At 42.3% G+C, this 16,828-nt stretch overlaps 1 protein-coding gene and 1 long non-coding RNA gene across 2 annotated transcripts in view; both read right to left on the reverse strand.

The window, feature by feature from the left end:
• Positions 1–16,828, reverse strand: part of LOC119475415 — a 307,840-nt gene that overhangs the window by 186,834 nt on the left and 104,178 nt on the right. The window lies entirely within an intron of this gene.
• LOC119475413 (transmembrane protein 211) overlaps positions 1–16,828 on the reverse strand; it is a 112,154-nt gene that overhangs the window by 66,805 nt on the left and 28,521 nt on the right. The window contains exon 2 of the mRNA XM_037748084.1: positions 10,986–11,124. Within this exon, the coding sequence (XP_037604012.1) occupies positions 10,986–11,124 (139 nt within the window). The remainder of the gene's footprint in view (positions 1–10,985; positions 11,125–16,828) is intronic.

Genomic DNA, 16,828 nt, shown 5'->3' on the forward strand with positions numbered 1-16,828 from the left:
TAGTTTGTGTAATATGTTGCACACATAATAACATTTGATATACTATATTAAACTATCTATCTAAATGTTTATAGATGCTTTATAGATGAAGGTATTATAATCATTAGTTGCAACTTTATAATAGCCATCCAAATCATCATTATTATCTATCTATGTAATGTTTATAAATGTTTTACAAACAATTTCTTAAATGTTTACAAATATTTACTAATAATAATAATACTTGTTATAATGTGTGCAACAAAAAACAGTTCAAATATGATAAATTATAGCATTACTAATAATTACTAAATGTTATTAATTATCATTCCATTGTTTGTTAACAGTAAAATAATTATTAACAAAGTTTAATTAATTGTCAATTTACCATTTATAAATGATGGTTATTATAAGGTGTTACTGACTTATTTTCATCTTTATGTTAAGCTAAGTTATCGCAGCTGTATGCATGAGATGTGAGAGCGGTATCAATATTCTATTCTAAATGCAAGAAAACGAATAACCATATTTCCCAAATGTCAAACTATACAGCTGTGAATGTCAATGTTGTAAAACAGGCTGGACTGTGAGCTGTACAGGAATTCACAATGGGTCGGTCAGCGTACATGCATGTGCACACACACACCCACACAATGCAGCATTTTTAATTCACTTAGCAGCCGAGCTAACACATTCGTTTACCCCATGCAAATGAGAAAGTCATAAACGAAAGCGGAGCAATAGCAATAGAGCGGCATTGCCTAATCAATCATAGTGTGTGTGTGTGTGTGTGTGTGAGAGAGACGGGCAGCGGCGCTCTCAACCCTTCATATTGCCTACAAAAACTAATTCCCAACAACACAGATGGCACAAACAAAAACACGACAACGCGGCGCGAGCTCTCACTCATCACTGCGCGTTCAAGAGAAGCCTCTGAGCAGAGGATCAATCACTGCATGAGAGGGGGAGAGGATAAAACGACATAAGAGAAATGAAACTGAAAGGAAAGCATGTATAAACATGCACACACACACACACACACAAACATTCAACCAAGTGTGTGTGTGTGTGTGTGTGTGTTTACGGCTGAGGGCCCAGTAAGGAGGAATGAAGCAGCTGCAATCCAACAACCACAGACACAACAATGAGTCATCCTGGCTGTTGTTCATATCAAACAAACACTAGTGGGAATTCCAGGGAGAGACACAAGTTGTATTGACCATAACTGAGCCAGCGTGACTGTAACTAGCGACCATCTCGATCTATCTTAGATTCAGTAAAAACTGGTCAAACATCCAGAGCACACACCTGAGTGTTTGCAGTAGCACAGGTGTTTCCTTTTAACAGCTGACAATCAGACTATCTAGTACAGATATTAGACTGTTTCCAGTTTGTTGGATCCAAGTAAACTTAAGATATATTATTTTGTCAAAAGTCTTTAAAGGCATAGTTCGGGTGTTTGGAAGTGGGGTTGTATGAGGTATTTATCCATAGTCAGTGTTTTACCGACAGTAGATGATGGTCTGCACGCTCACAGCTTGGAGAAACGGACATTGAATTACCGCACCGGGGAAATTAAGTCGTTGCATCCATCTATGCTCTCACCAAAGACACCAGACTCCATTGAAAAAAAAAAATTTTACCTCGCAGAACATGGTAGTAGCCGGTCTACTGTCTGCTGGCTCGATCGGTTAGTTTGTGTTTGCTATTGTGTGACTTTGTTGAATCCGAACTAACCAAAGTCGCTTTATACAATAACACAAACAAACTAACCGATCGAGGCAGTGCTAGAGCAGCAACTGCTGTGTTCTTAAAGGTAAAATTATTGAGGGTTTTTTCAATAGAGTCTGGTTGCTTTGGCGAGAGCGTAGATAAGGGCTTCGGTTCTCCGTCTACGCATGGACTGTATAGCTGTATCACTGCAAGGTAAACTGGCGGAAATATTCTAAATATAGCGTACACTTAAATTGATATTGATTTTTTTAAGTGGGCCTTTCTTTAAGGTGCTAAAATATGTTTTGCTAAATTACATAATTGCTTTGCTTCTGTGTGGTAACTCCTGTCGGTTTCTCCAACTGCCATCTACTGTAGGTAATTCACTGACTATGGATAAGTACCTCATACAACCCCACTTCACAACACCCGAACTAGCACTTTAAGGAACAAAAAAGGAAGTGCTTGCAGTTGAAAAATCCCCACCAACATGTGTAACATCTTCTGTAAAGCCAAGGAAGAGGACACAAAGAGCAAACTCAAGCAAGGGGAGATTAAAAGAAAGCGATAGGGATTGTTACAGAGAAACACCAGCACATCAATACACAATGGATTTCCTTAATTTCCCGGTCTCAACTGATTACAATCATTACACAAAGATATTACCGAATTACATATTGATGTTTTAAACAGCACTAACTTCAAGTCAATCTCATAAACAGCAGCTTCTGGTTTCTGCGGTAAAGTAAAAAAAAAACAGTCCCTTAAGTGCAGAATCTGGCTTCCACCTCATCATCTCCTCTGTAAGTTGCAAAAATGGAAAAAGCAAAGAGGCCTTCATAGGTGGAGAACTCATGTAATATGCATGGCCACTAGTTCTTTGAGTGTGTGAATGTGAATGTGAAAATGAGTGTGTGTGTGTGTGTGTGTGTGTGTGTGTGTGTTTGCCAGGCAGGCTTTCATGGCAGGATGACGGAGGAGCAGGAAGAGAAAGGGGACAGGAGAGGAATAAGAAACAGCCGAACATGTTTTTGGACCCTGCGACGGTTCTTCTCCATCTGACAGAAGTGAGAGAACGGTCCACCAGAACAAATATTCCCCCACCTCTCCCTTCAATCTGCCTCCGTTCATCTCTCTCCTCTCCTCTCCTCTCTCAATATGTCAATGTCATTTGTTGCTCGCTACCGTGACACAACTCAGGAAGGCGTAACCACAGGCTAGGACAGTTTCAGTAAGTGTGTGTGTGTGCAACGTATGCTCATACAACAGTTCTTATGATATCTTACGAAAAGTTATTTGTCATCTTGCGTGCGTTCTCCTACGAATGGTGTGGCATTACTGAAGTACGGAAGTTACGTGACAAATAAATCAACGTTTTGGTTAAAATGACTACGAAAATGGCGTTACTGAAGTACGGAAGTTATGTAACAAATAAATCAACGTTTTGGTTAAAATAACTACAGAAGTGGCGTTACTGATCTACAGAAATTATGTGACAAATAAATCAATGTTTTGGTTAAAATAACTACGGAAGCAGCGTCACTGAAGTACGGAAGTTACGTGACAAATAAATCAACATTTGGGTTAATATAACAAGGAAGTGGCGTTATTTAAGTACGGAAGTTACGTGACAAAAAAGTCAATGTTTGGGTTAAAATAACTACGGAAGTGGCGTTACGGAAGTGGCGTTACGGAAGTGGCGTTACGGAAGTGGCGTTACGGAAGTACGGAAGTTATGTGACAAATAATTCAACTTCTGGTTTCACAAAGGATTACCAACACCAGTATCCTGGGCTGTTTTTGACCCATCCGTCTATCCCTACACAACGTCTGTCGCTCTTTATACTTATAAACTTACTTTTTATATCTTTTATTATGTGGATTGAATTGATTTTGTGGGATGTATACAAACCATGTGAATAGTGCATTACGTTTCGTAGGTATAGCCACGAACGTTGTATGAGAACAGCCTGAAGTGTGTTTGTGCAGAAGCAGAGATTATCAAAGCGTTTTCAGCACATACAGAAGATGAAGGAAGGTTAATTAATATTGTAAAGAACATAAATATTGGAAGAAAGATCTCTTAAACATACTGGTATTCTTGCCTCTTCACATTTGATAAGGAGGGAAATATCAAACACAGGCACCCTCTGGAAAGGCAGCATAAAAGATAGATTTATAAAAAAAAAAAAACTGTTGATATCAGACAGCTGCCTCAACACAAAGTCTATAATAGAGCTCTCCAGTGAATGAAAAGAAAATAGATGAATTGGACAGGATGAAAGTTCAGTCTTAATTACAGTCCGACTCTAATTGACTGGTGGTACAGCAGTCAGTCAGCAGTGGTGGTATCAGTACAGCCGTGCTTATAATTCCAGTAGACATCCGATTTGACCAATGAATGAGCTTAGCCTACAGAAATAAACAAACACACACACTTTGATTCATAAGTAGACATTAGGTCGACTTTATCCATTTGCAGCGATGAGAAATGCTGCAATACAGCAGCGACAACGTATTAACGAATGAATCAAACATGTCCCATGTTTGTAAACGCTTTGCCAAGTGGCCGTGTAGCGACTCTCCAGTAAATATTAATGATTTCTGTGTAAATCTGCTCCTGCCCTGATTAATTAATGAGATTTGTTAAGCCAGAGCACAAACCTAAAGAAAATGTTTCAGATTGCTGACTGTGTGTGTGTGAAGATGGTGAGATGCGACTAATCGCATTACTGTCGGAGCAAAATGCGGCTCTGATTATACAAAAAGTGACACACACAGGCGCACAAAAGCACTCTGACTGACAAGATGCACATCTATGATTAATGTCTATTGTCGTCCCGCCGTGAGTCACAGGTGAAGAGGTTACAATGTCAGCATCATCTGAACTGGGTCAGCACAGACAAACAAACACTGGCACACGAAACAGAGCTTGTGCGTAGGAGTAAAATTGACTTTTCTGTCCCTCGTGTCTTTGGTAGATCTGTGAGATTCGGCGGTGAACAAGTTCTCCCTGCGAAAATGTACTTTTGAGGCTTACGAGAGCCTCGAGCCGGCCGACTCATGATGAAACGGAATGAAATATCAGTGATCGACAGAAAACAAGCAGAAGGAGGTTTGGGGTTGTGATTGTGATAAAGACGTGCTTATAGGGAATACTCTCTGCGATATGCGGAGAGGGGGTTAAGAGAAAAGGATGAAAGAATTGGATGGAAGACGGAGGAGTGACAGGTGAGATAAATGAGTGTGGATTTACTCTCAGACACACAGCATATTAAATGAGAGGGAAGCAGCCTGGAGGGCGGAGCGGAAAGCCTTCGGAACCAGAAATGAAAGACATCGGCTGACGAGGAATCCTTGAGCAAGGCGGCTGACCGGGAGTTGCTCCCATCACGCAAAGAAATGTGGAAAACTGGACAGGAACGGCTACATTTTGAGCCCGAAGGCAGCTGGGAGGAGTTGAAAGATGGCAGAGACAATCAAACACTGCTTCAGTGATGTTTGCTCTCAAAGAAAAAGTTCTCAGACTTTCTGCAGCTTCGGAATACTGAACGGCGCCGTGAATGATGGTCCAATCACGCTTCCTCGTGCATGATGAAAGTGTAGTCTAATTGTTGGAGGGACGCATTCTGCTAATAGAGTCTGCCGCTCTAACGCAGCCCGATATGGAAAAACGTATTCATCTGTATCAGAGAGGTGATTGACAGCTGGCACAGGTACCATATGGCTCCTCCGGCGGCAACAGCAGCATTGAAATAACACAGCAGGTGCTTTGATCAAAGCAACTTCCTATTTTCATCTCCGTGCTTCGGGAGGACATCTGCATAGCGGCTTTGCCCAAGGGAACGCTGACACAGCAGGCCGGGCTTCCTCAGCATCAGCACAATGCAACTGGATGTGAGAGTGTGTCTGTGCGCGAAGGGGGAAACACACAGGAACTACACACCGCCTTTCCGTTCCCAAGCAGTCAGGGTCGGGGGGTAAATAACAGTGAAGGACTCTCTCTGATGGAGATGCAGATAAGAAGGCACAGTTTCAGAGGGTTGCACAGAGGGGGAAGCTTCAAAGAGAAATATTCACCGGGTGCAGCTGGGGTTGGATGGAGTTTAGCTGTAAATCAGAAACCTTTTTCAGCCAAAAAAAGTTGGTCCACTGAGCGAATGATAATATTCCTTCACAGAGTCCTTTTCATTCATTCTGCTGAGACGGCAAAAATCAGTGCCAAGAGCAGCAAAAGTGTCACCGTTTTGATTTAAACACAGTCCAGTGGATGATACAAAGTACGGAGATATCTGCACGTCAGAGGAATAATGTAGTTGTTACTGACATTACTGACATAATGCCTCTCTCCACACACTCAACGACACATCAAATACTGCTCTTAATCAGTGGTTTCCAACACGGGGGTCGAGACCCCCAAAAGGGTCACAAAATGAATCTGAGGGGTAGCAGGATAATTAATAAGCTAGGGGAAAAATAAAACATATGTTGACGTCTACACCATTTCACAAGGCTTTATTCAAAGGTACATACCAGACTTTGTACATAAACAAGTTACTTCATCTATACATGAGGTGAAACCACAAACAAATATAGGTTTCTTCATTTAACTTGTTGATTGCTTAACTCGACATGAGGTAAACAAACTTCGATAGGATCTTGATATTTTGGGGAAATGTTGATGCTGCCGCACGTGGAATAATTCTTAAATTACAGGATCCCTTGTTCCCATCTTGGGACAATTTAGGTTTACATACTTGTCCTTTTTTGAAAAACCGTCACCAAAGAGTGCTGCCAAATTCAGCATTCAAAGTGAAGCCAGATTTCACTGGCGGTTCGGCGTTTGTACCATTTCTCTCCTGTTATGTCTCCATGTAAGGATGAAAAACCACAAGCAACACAAACATCTCCGACTGCAGGTAAGAAAAAAAAAAACACTGTGGTTCATATTTCTTTCAAGAGCAGAAAAACACAGCTTCAGGCGTATCCCTTTCAAGTCCTCAACCCAAGTAACTCCCAAAGAGCCATTTTCACACGAAAACATTTCTGTTTTTGAACTGGAATACTACTCACTAGCAGTCAACAAAAAAAAAAGAAAAACAACAGGCAATCAATGCAGCACATAAAAAAATCTCCAGCACATTTTTATGTAAGCGCATCATGTAGATTATCTCCATATGTTAATATGGCTATAACCCTGCAGGAAAACAGCTGAGATTAAGCTTGTGTGTGCAGCAAGTGCTTGTACACTCAGCCGAGTGTGACATGTCTTCAGCCCTGAACAGATAACTGCACTGCGAGAATCTGCCTGAGCGTTGTACCACGACGAAACCCCAACGTGGTGTTCAGCGGATGAATCGGAATAAATTGAAATAACCGGGGAGATCAGCAAGAATGAAGGGCAAAGTCACTGTTACTGAAAAACTGGAACCCTAGCTACATAGAAATTAAAATAAAACGTTAGGTTTGTGTGTCATTAAATCAGTAATGCTTGTATTTATTTCTTTAGCCTGTAAAGTGTGCGACTTTGAATGTCTGTCTGTTCATTCTCTCCACACATACACACACCAAAGAGCCGTCCAATCCAATGGATCCTGACCACTAAGAAGAGCAGGCCGATGAAATATGCATGACAGGAGAAAAAGCTCCCCGCCTTAGCGCACAGAAATGTTCTGCCTCCCTTTCTCGCTCTGAGCATAAAACATTGATGGCGGCAGTGCTCGCCGGCGCAGCAGCTGAACCGCTGGATTGAGCGCCGAGCTGACCCAGTGGAGGGTTAGCCAGTTCACATCTAATTCTGGACTTCACCCACGGGACCACAGGGCTGAAAAAAAGGAAAGAGCCGGGCAGCTTTACCTCGAAAAAAGGTTTTTCCTAGTTCAAACCAGCCCTGTGGTGTGTGCGCCGCGAGACATGACAGAATTGTTGATATGTAAGGTCATGTGCTGCTACTTCTGAGAGAACATACAAACGTTCCTGGGGTTGTGCCTCCTACGTTGTAGCTGTGTTATAGTAGCAGTGATACAGCACATGATGGAATTCCATCCTGATTTGGAGGCGGGCTGTAAGAGCACAGTTTAGATGGAAATGATTCAGCCTCTAGTACAGTGGTTCCCAAACTGGGGGGCGTGACCCCTAAGGGGGGCCCAGAGTTATAAAAGGGGAGGCGCGATGAGACTAAATATTAATGATGCATGTTTCTGCACTAGCCTGCGGGGGGTTTAAAAATATCTTTCATCTACAAACGGGTGGCCTTACAGAAAAGGTTTGAGAACCACTGATCTATCTGATACTGTCTTGCAGCTTCGTTATGAGTGCATACTTACTACTATTGGTAGTAAGGGGTCTGCAGATGTCAGGCATGTCTAAGAAAAAGGTTCAAGTACTTGAAAAGTCCTGCTCTATTTCTGCAGATAGTGACAGCCACCACATTTAGAGCACCTGTACCCTTAATTAAGGCTAAATGCTCATAGTGGAAAGATGACAAACACTCAAATGTCACATTTTCATTGTAAAATCTAATAAAGTCCCCTCAACTCTTGTTATCACTGTGTGATTTTGTGTGTGTGATTAACTGTTTGGAAGCCAACTGTGGTCCAATACGCAACTTACACAAGTGTGATGTGGAAACATGAAACCTCCAGTGCACTGAAAATGGACTTTTCAGTGAAGTAGGAGACATCTTTAAAAGGTGCTAAATGCGAGATTGGGAGCATTTGTATTGCCTCTGCACGGCTGTCAACATGGCGTCAAAGGCTCGTAACGGTGCTAACAGCACTAACACTGCTGACAGAGTTAACAGTGTTTACCTGGGGAGACCGAGGGTTGGGTGCCACGCTACGGCAACGTCGGTTGGGATGGGGTTATCAGCTGTAACCGCCGTAGGAGAGCAGCGCAGAGCAGCAGTGGGACACATGCACTAACATGCACTAACATTCACTAAAAGCACGTGCGGCAGGCCCGGCTATGTCAACAAAGCAAGGAGAAGTTTGGATTACAACACACACACACAGATGGAGAGTGAATTCATTCTCTGCTCAGGTAGACATTACTCCTCAGCTAATAGTTTTTTTGCTGCTATAGTGATGCTCTGGATATCATAAAGAGCAACTTTAAACTGTTGAAATAAACAATATTTGCATATTCTCAATGTATTTTTAAGAATTTTAACCATTTCACTTTTTTTGAAACAGTGCAACAGACTTGTTGTGAATTCTGACCTGCTATTGTGAAGTTACCACAAAGATGCCTCACTGTAATGAACCCTACGTCAAATAAAATAAAAAATATCTTTTCACCTATTACGATTTTTTCCAGTGATAATACAGTATAAGCCACATGATCCAATGTACAAATGACAAAAGTGCAGAATTTTTTGCATCATGTATCTGAAAATCGTCTTCACTTTCTTCAATCGTACCAGCTTTCAAATGCAAATAAACTTTCTACCCAATAAAACTGGGATATTCCAGTCCAAGCACTCTGCCCATCAAATAATCCCGCCCCTCCCGTCCTATCTGATATTTCATTGGTTCACACTTTTGATGTTTTGCAAATGAAACAAGAACCTCTCAAAACACTGCTTCAAAGTGACTTAAACCCTAACCTTTTACCCTCGCTTGAACACATTTCAAACATATCCCAAACCTTGAAGAAAGTTATGATCAGCAAAACGTCCTCACTTTGCAGGATTTCTCTTGTTCTTTGTGTCCTCATAATGACTTTCAGCCATCATAAGTAGAGTAACACACCATCACACACACACACACGCGTTTGACATCTCCTTTGCCTGTCAGAGATACTGTAGTAAACATGGGGATCAAAACAGGCTTCTGTCTGCTGAGGGAAAGTTGACAAGTGTCTCGTCACCAGTTCATTTCTCCCAATCTGCTAGAAAACACACACACCTTCAAATGTAACACTTGCACGCCACAAAGAAAACCATTGTTCTTTATCTACCTGTTTCAGTTTATCGGCCCTCTTTGGTAGCACTCAACACACACACACTTGCAATGCTGGGAAAACAAACACTCTTCTGATCTGCCCTCCTCGGGGCTTTGTGGGCTCTCTGTGAAACCTCCATCTATCTAGACAAGAGTCGACCTGGAAACGGAACAAAGAGCCGGCTCCTCGCTTCGTATTGTTATTTAGCAAAGTCTGTCGCTGCGAAAGACGGGATTACACACAGAGATACGTGCACACACATTCACAACAAGAGGCTCTTGCTTTCCTCCTCGTCCTCCCAAAGAAACATTGATCTGATCCTGGAGTCAGACAGAGAAGTATCGGAGTCTGGCTGTAAGCAATAAGCACCACTTTAAACACACCATTAACCATGCCCTGTGAAAGTCTAGGTTTCGTCGGTAAAGATTTAACCTGCCCAATGAATTCAGACTCTAATTATGCTTCATTAAATGCCACGTGCTGGGATTTAAATTAGCTACTCAGTATTCTCAAGGATAGAGGCTACGTAAAGCTAAACAAATAACAATTAAGGGGATCAGTTGACCTGAAGAACAGAGGGGCTTACTTCAGATTTACTAACTGGCAACAGAAATGCTTGAAGAGTTTCAGGAAAAAATGTCAGGAATGTAGAGAAAGAGAGACACGTATAAGAAAATATGTTGCTGTAACAGAAGCACACAGGAACTGTATCCTCTCATACAACAACAAAAAAACATTTTTACCATTAAAATGGTCCGATGCACAAGGAAAGAGTGTGAAGGCCGGTACGACTGAGCAATGACACTAGCCGTGCTGCATTATGGGTTTTTAAAGCCCAAACGCTGACAAGACCAGGCTTTGTTTACGAGGCTACTCCGCTGTTTGAGTGAAAGTGGCGGCCACATGTAACCCTGAACCAATGACCTGTGTTAAGGAGGCATAATTGTCTTTTTACAGCAGGCTCTAAATCTATCCTCGCCTTCCCTTCGCTGGCTCACCCGTACGAGTGCTATGCAGACTCTGGTTGCCTAGCAGCAGCTGTCCTCGAGTTGATTCTTTTGTTTTGTTGTTTGACTGATGGGCAACAAAGTCAGCTCCTTTTTCTTTTTTACAATTCTGGTAATAGACAGCGCTATCAGTGCTTGGTGCAGAGGTGAAGGACGAGATAATGAAAGATGTCTTCTACTTGAGAGGCACAGGGAGTGCAAGATACTGAAATGATTAATTTTACACAGAGGCAGGATTTAGCAAGTAAAAAAAAAAAAAAAAAATCATGTTTTTTAAGCTATTTGTGAGAAGGATGTCCTCTGTGCTCCTATGTCTGTGTGTGTATTCACATGTGTACCGACCTGAAGCCATCTGCATGTATCCAGCCAGGGTGCAGATCCTCCTCTCGCATCCTCCGCTGGGCAGGAAGATGGTGATGATGGCCAACAGGGAGCTGACGGCCAGCAGGGCACAGCCTCCTGAACAGAGCACCGCGCTGGTCTGAGGAAAACAATCACAGAACAATAGCTCCATTTATTCACATTAGAAAGTAGACCCAACACCACCATGACTCACATCATAGACTGTACTGCATATAAAGATGGACGACATGACAGCTCCCCAAAAGTGAAGCCAAAACATCTCAAACGCCCCCTGGTGGCTGGCTGCAGTATAGGTCATGAATCCCGCCCCCTCCATATTAGTGGATGGGACATGGGCCTAAAAAGTCAAAGTACATGTCAAATACATATTTAACATACTTACAATACATATCTTTACATAAAGATGGTTTCTGTCATTTAGGTAGTTCTTATCACACTGATGTATGTTCAAGTGTTCATTTTTATGATGAATTTGGTTTTAATTAGTTATTTGATGCTATAAAAAGAGGGTGAGACGTCCTGATTGACAGCTGTGATTGACAGCTGCTCTGAGTGAAGTCGTCACGGAGCCGTTGCCTCGGGAATTGTACGAGAGAGGAGATGTAACTTTAACTTTCCTTATTACACTGCTTTGTTGAATACTTGATTCTGATTGGTCAATCACAGCGTTCTACGGTCCGATATTTCTTTACAGCAGGCTGTTGCTATGTATAACGGACCGTTGCTATGAATGCAGTTCTGATGTCGGACTCTGGCGGACCATTTTTGCGTCAAATATTGATTTCTTAAGTAAGTAGCCGTGTAATAAGCGGAATAATGTACAGCCAGCGGGTCATTGTTGTGAAATAAACCCCTTCAGGGCGATGCAAGACCCCTCCGCATCGCCCTGTCGGGTATATTTCACAACAGTGACCGGCTCGCTCTCCATTATCTTGCTCGATACCGCGGCTCCAGCGCCCCGATCAAAGAATGTATATTCCCAAGAAGTGAAAGTCAATTGTTTTTTCCATTGCAACATCAGCGCCCAGCAGCAAAGCTCCGCTTCCGCTATTTTGGACTGAAAAAGCAACTACCGATCGACTTTTTGCTTCTATACTCTTCACCCTGATCACTACTGCGCAGACTCCGGCTCCAAATGACGTAAAAATCTCAAGATCGCAGCTCCCGTATCCGGAATATTTTGGCTTCACTTCAGCACGGTTGGAGGAAATGGAGAAACGTCGCTATCTATATATACTAGTCTATGTCTGACACTCATACAGTTGCACATATTCACAACATAAAGCACATTCTTCTTCTGTGGAAAGTTGCTTGTTCTGTCATGTAGTCACAAATAAACGTGCACATGTTTACCAAATAGTTATGATTACATCTGAAAACGCTCCCTCAAGCCAAAAGTCTGTGTTTTGGTCTCAGGTCACATTGTGCAATCTCACAGTCAATCCTCCAAACAGGTTAATGGCTCTCTCAGCTGGAAAACAGCACTCCACGGCCAAACAACAGGGCGCTGTCCCCATTCATTACATCTTCGCTTAATCACACACACACACACGTGCTGCAAGCAAGAGGAGCAAAACAGAGGCAGAAAGAATTATCACACAAACGACAGATTCATTCACAACTTTTCTGACAAGCTACGACCGTAAATGCGTACAAGCAGCCGGCACATTTCATTCTCCAGTTGTGTTTGTACAAAGTGTCGTCAGTGTTTTGACCGGCGTTTCACTCTGTGTCCTCCAGCTCTGCTCTTACTGTACAAAGAGACTCCTGGGAAAGTGTGCATTCCAGGACGAGTGGCGGCTGAGTTTAAAGCCCTGAGGGAGTGTGTGTACAGTATGTGTGGGTGGGCGAGAGTGTTTCCCACAACCTGCGTGTCTTCATGGTGCTGTTTGATCTGCGTAACCTCTCAAACCGACTCCCCGGCTTCAATAAAGCTGCCACACATCCTCCTCGACACATTTAAAAAAAAAACAGTGCCTGTCTTGGACAAGTGCAACAAGCTAACGCAGTCAGAAAACAAGCACGGCATCAGTGATTAGCATGCAGGCGGGGGCGATCGTAGAGAACTGTCTAACACGCACGAGGGAATTACGGCCCTAAAACACGTGTCATTATGCATGTCCCTGATGTGACTGACGTGAATGGAGGAAGGATGAAAGCAGAGAGATTTCCACGGCTGACAGAAGATTTGATTAACTTGTTCGGGGTGCTTGGCAGAGAGGCAGAGAGGCAGAGAGGGGAGCGGGGGAAATATTCAAGTGCCATGATGGTTGGTGGCAATGATGATGATTGTTCTCTTGACCCTTATTTGTGCAGGTTTTTGTGGTGTGTTCTTCTTCTTCACCGTCGCCTCGCATACATAAACAGTGCTTTTACACACGTTCACATCTGGGTTACAGATCAGCTACTTGGGAACTGCTGGGAGCAAAGTGCCGTGCACAAGGGCACCTTGACCGTATGGCAATTAAGCAGAGAAAGAGCATGTGCAGAATAAGAACAAACTCCTGCAGGAAAGTGGGTTTATTGCAAATCATTTTGAGAAAGATTAGAAGTTAATTTGATTTCATTTACGATTCACATCATTATTCAGCACAGTTTCTCAGTCCTGTAGCAGTGCAGACCTCCGGTGACAATTTCTTCCTTTGAGATTGTGGCAAATGGAAGCTTCAATATTATGACAATAATGTGACGATATGACAATTTTAATTATACTTAGGTTGATGACCAAATAGCTGCAAAACTAATGACATTACCATCAGCCTCAGCTGTACTTTGTGTTTAGTACTAAATAGCAAATGTAACTGTAGCATGACAACATAGAAGGCACGAGGTGGAAGATAAATATAAAGATAAAGTTGATGTTGATGAGAATTACTATCAGTAAACACTAAAAAGTATGAATGGTGCTTGGTGTAAAGCAGCTTTTTTTTGCTGGTGATATCTTCGGCGAACATTTTGTTTGTGACTTACTATTCTTTTCTTAGCTGGACAAAAAAATGGACAACGCAGCCTTGTTTCCTGCAGCTACAGTGGAGTTTGATGAGAGAAAATGTTGTAGTCATCCAAAACATTCACAGACAGCAACACTAAGAGAGATAGAATAGCTTATTATACTACCATTCAACAATCATAAGGGAAGAAATCCAACAAAGCAGAGATGGCAATTTCTCCACCATAGCGAAAAATGCAATGTCGTTTTGGGTTTGGTAAAAACCACCAACACATAGGACTACATACACAGCTGGATAGATTTGGAAAAGTATGTCCCTGCTTATATATTCCCATCAGTAACAAGTTCCGGTATAGTCTCTGGGAGGTTCATTATCAAAGGCGCTCTTGGGAATGTAGGAAGTATGTACAGTAAGTACATCAAATGAAATAGCCTACATCTACACAAAATAACTCCCTAACATTAAAGATTGTGCCATATAGTTTTCCTTTAAACCTGCAATAACTCATTTCTTTGGCCACATGGAGGTGGCAGAAACAAGCTGTCAACACAAAACTCCCATATCATCAATTTTTAAAGTGATATGGCGGACATCCAGAAGATACGGAGCAGCATTAGCATTCATTTGGATGATTTGGTGTGATAGGCCATGTGGTTGCTAACTTGTCTAACTGCTGTTAGGCGCAGAGCAGGTAATGTACGGTGAGTTTTTTGTGCTTTCTTGACTGAAAACAGGTATCTTCTGCGGCCAAAATGACGTATGTGAGCACTGAGAGTGAACCAAAACTGAAACCAAAACCAAATCAAACTGCGGGCCGTAATCAATGAGCTAAAAGACGCTATTAGGCTCCCTAGAGCTGAGATGAACTGAAGATTTGGGTGGTAATTATCAGGGTTGATCATGAGCGACACCCTCCACATACAAGTAGTCATTTGATCCACTGTCAAAAAAAAATATATAGCCACTTTAAAATACCATAACAGGGACATAACAAGTAAAGAAGAAAACAAGCTGCTAATAAGTGCTCTTATCTCGGGTACTCCTGCCACAGCTACTTGTTTTTCTTCTTTTGAACCCGGCGACTACAAGAGGGCGGAGGAGACGCAGCGGCGCACTTGAAGATACGGAAAAGTCATTAACTTCGGAGGTCTTTGTTCTTCTTTCTCTCTCGCTGGAATGATATTCATGTATGCAAAGGAATGTCTCCTCTCTCTCTTGCTGCTTGATCTTGGCGTGCCTCGTGGGCCCCCGGTGTGCAGCCTATACCTCCCACCCTGCTGTTCTCAATTCACTACGACACATTAAAAGGTGCATTATGTCTCAGGTAGGGGAGCGGAGCGTGAGAGGAGGAGGGCAGCCGTGTCCAGGTATATAAGGTTCGCTCGCTAAACAATAAAAGACACGCTATGATGTTGTAGTCAGCTAAATTAAGTCTGACAATGGTGATTAGCATAAAAATGCCTGGGAGGAAAATGAAAAAGACATTGCATGTAAATGGTTGTAAATCTAAATATTTCCATATGTAAGCTGTAAATCCAGCTGCTTTTTTTTGTGTATTCTTCAGTCCGTTTTCAGTCAATTATCTGCAAGCACTAACAGATTTATATACATGACATTTTCTGCGTGCCATTTAAAAACAGCCCGAGAGACTAACAAAGGCTATCAGAGCGCCACACAGCTATTTTTACAGCAAACAACCAACATTTCAATTAATGGCGTCCCAATTAATCAACTCCCAACACTGCGTCTGTGTGTGCTCTGATGAAAAAAAACCTCATAATCATTACCACGTTTACTTACAGACGATACGGAAAGATTTCCGAGGCCCTTTTTTTTTTTCCACGACTGCGCTGGCTCTGAGCACAAGTTAATTTAGTAGAAAATGAGCTGCTAACAGCACTGGTCCTCTCGGTGATGCTTCCTAAATAGATTGTAATTGTGTGTTAATAACTGGTGGAGCCACTGCAACAGCTGGAGCCGGGGAGGAGAGACGGGAGGGTTGAAAGAGTGGAAAATTGTGGAGGGAAGAAATGAAAGTTTTCATTTGGCAGAAGACAGAAGGCAGACTTGTCTTAATCTCTTTCTCTTAATCTCTTCGCTGCAGTCTGAAAACTTGATTTGGAAGGTAATCATCTGCAGGATATTGTGACTTAAGGTATGCCAAGGCACAAAAACACAACTTTTACATCATGTCCATAGTCAATGCAGATAATAGAGTGGTGCAGGGATGACGTAGTTTTATAGGCCAACCAGGAAGTTAGCATCACCCGAGTTCCCTCGGGTAAAAAGCCAATGGGATTTTTCCATTGGGTTTTGGATTATAGCAGAAAATAAGGTCTGTGGCAAACAAGCGTTTATGATACTTACATGTTTTGTAAGACAAGACATCATATGGCACCATATGAGACTAGAAAACTTAAGGAATCCATTGGTACTAACCATGTCATACTAGCTTTTCGCCAAGGAGCCTGAATAACGCTCCAAACTTACACAAAATTTTGGCGAGGAACAACTGGCATGGTCATTTTCAAAGGGGTCTCTTGACCTCTGACCTCAATATATGTGAATGAAAATGGGTTCTATGGGTACCCGCGAGTCTCCCCTTTACAGACATGCCCACTTTATGATAATCCCAAGCAGTTTTGGGCAAGTTATAGTCAAGTCAGCACACTGACACATTGACAGCAGTTGTTGCCTGTTGGGCTTCAGTTTGCCATGTTATGATTTGAGCATATTTTGAATGCCAGATGCAGTACCTGTGAGGGTGTCTGGACAATATTTGTCATTGTTTTGTGTTGTTAATTGATTTCCAATAATAAATATATACATACGTTTTCATAAAGCAAGCATATTGGCCCACTCCCATGTTGA

The sequence above is a fragment of the Sebastes umbrosus genome, chromosome 17, assembly GCF_015220745.1.
Source record: "Sebastes umbrosus isolate fSebUmb1 chromosome 17, fSebUmb1.pri, whole genome shotgun sequence".
NCBI lineage: Eukaryota > Metazoa > Chordata > Actinopteri > Perciformes > Sebastidae > Sebastes > Sebastes umbrosus.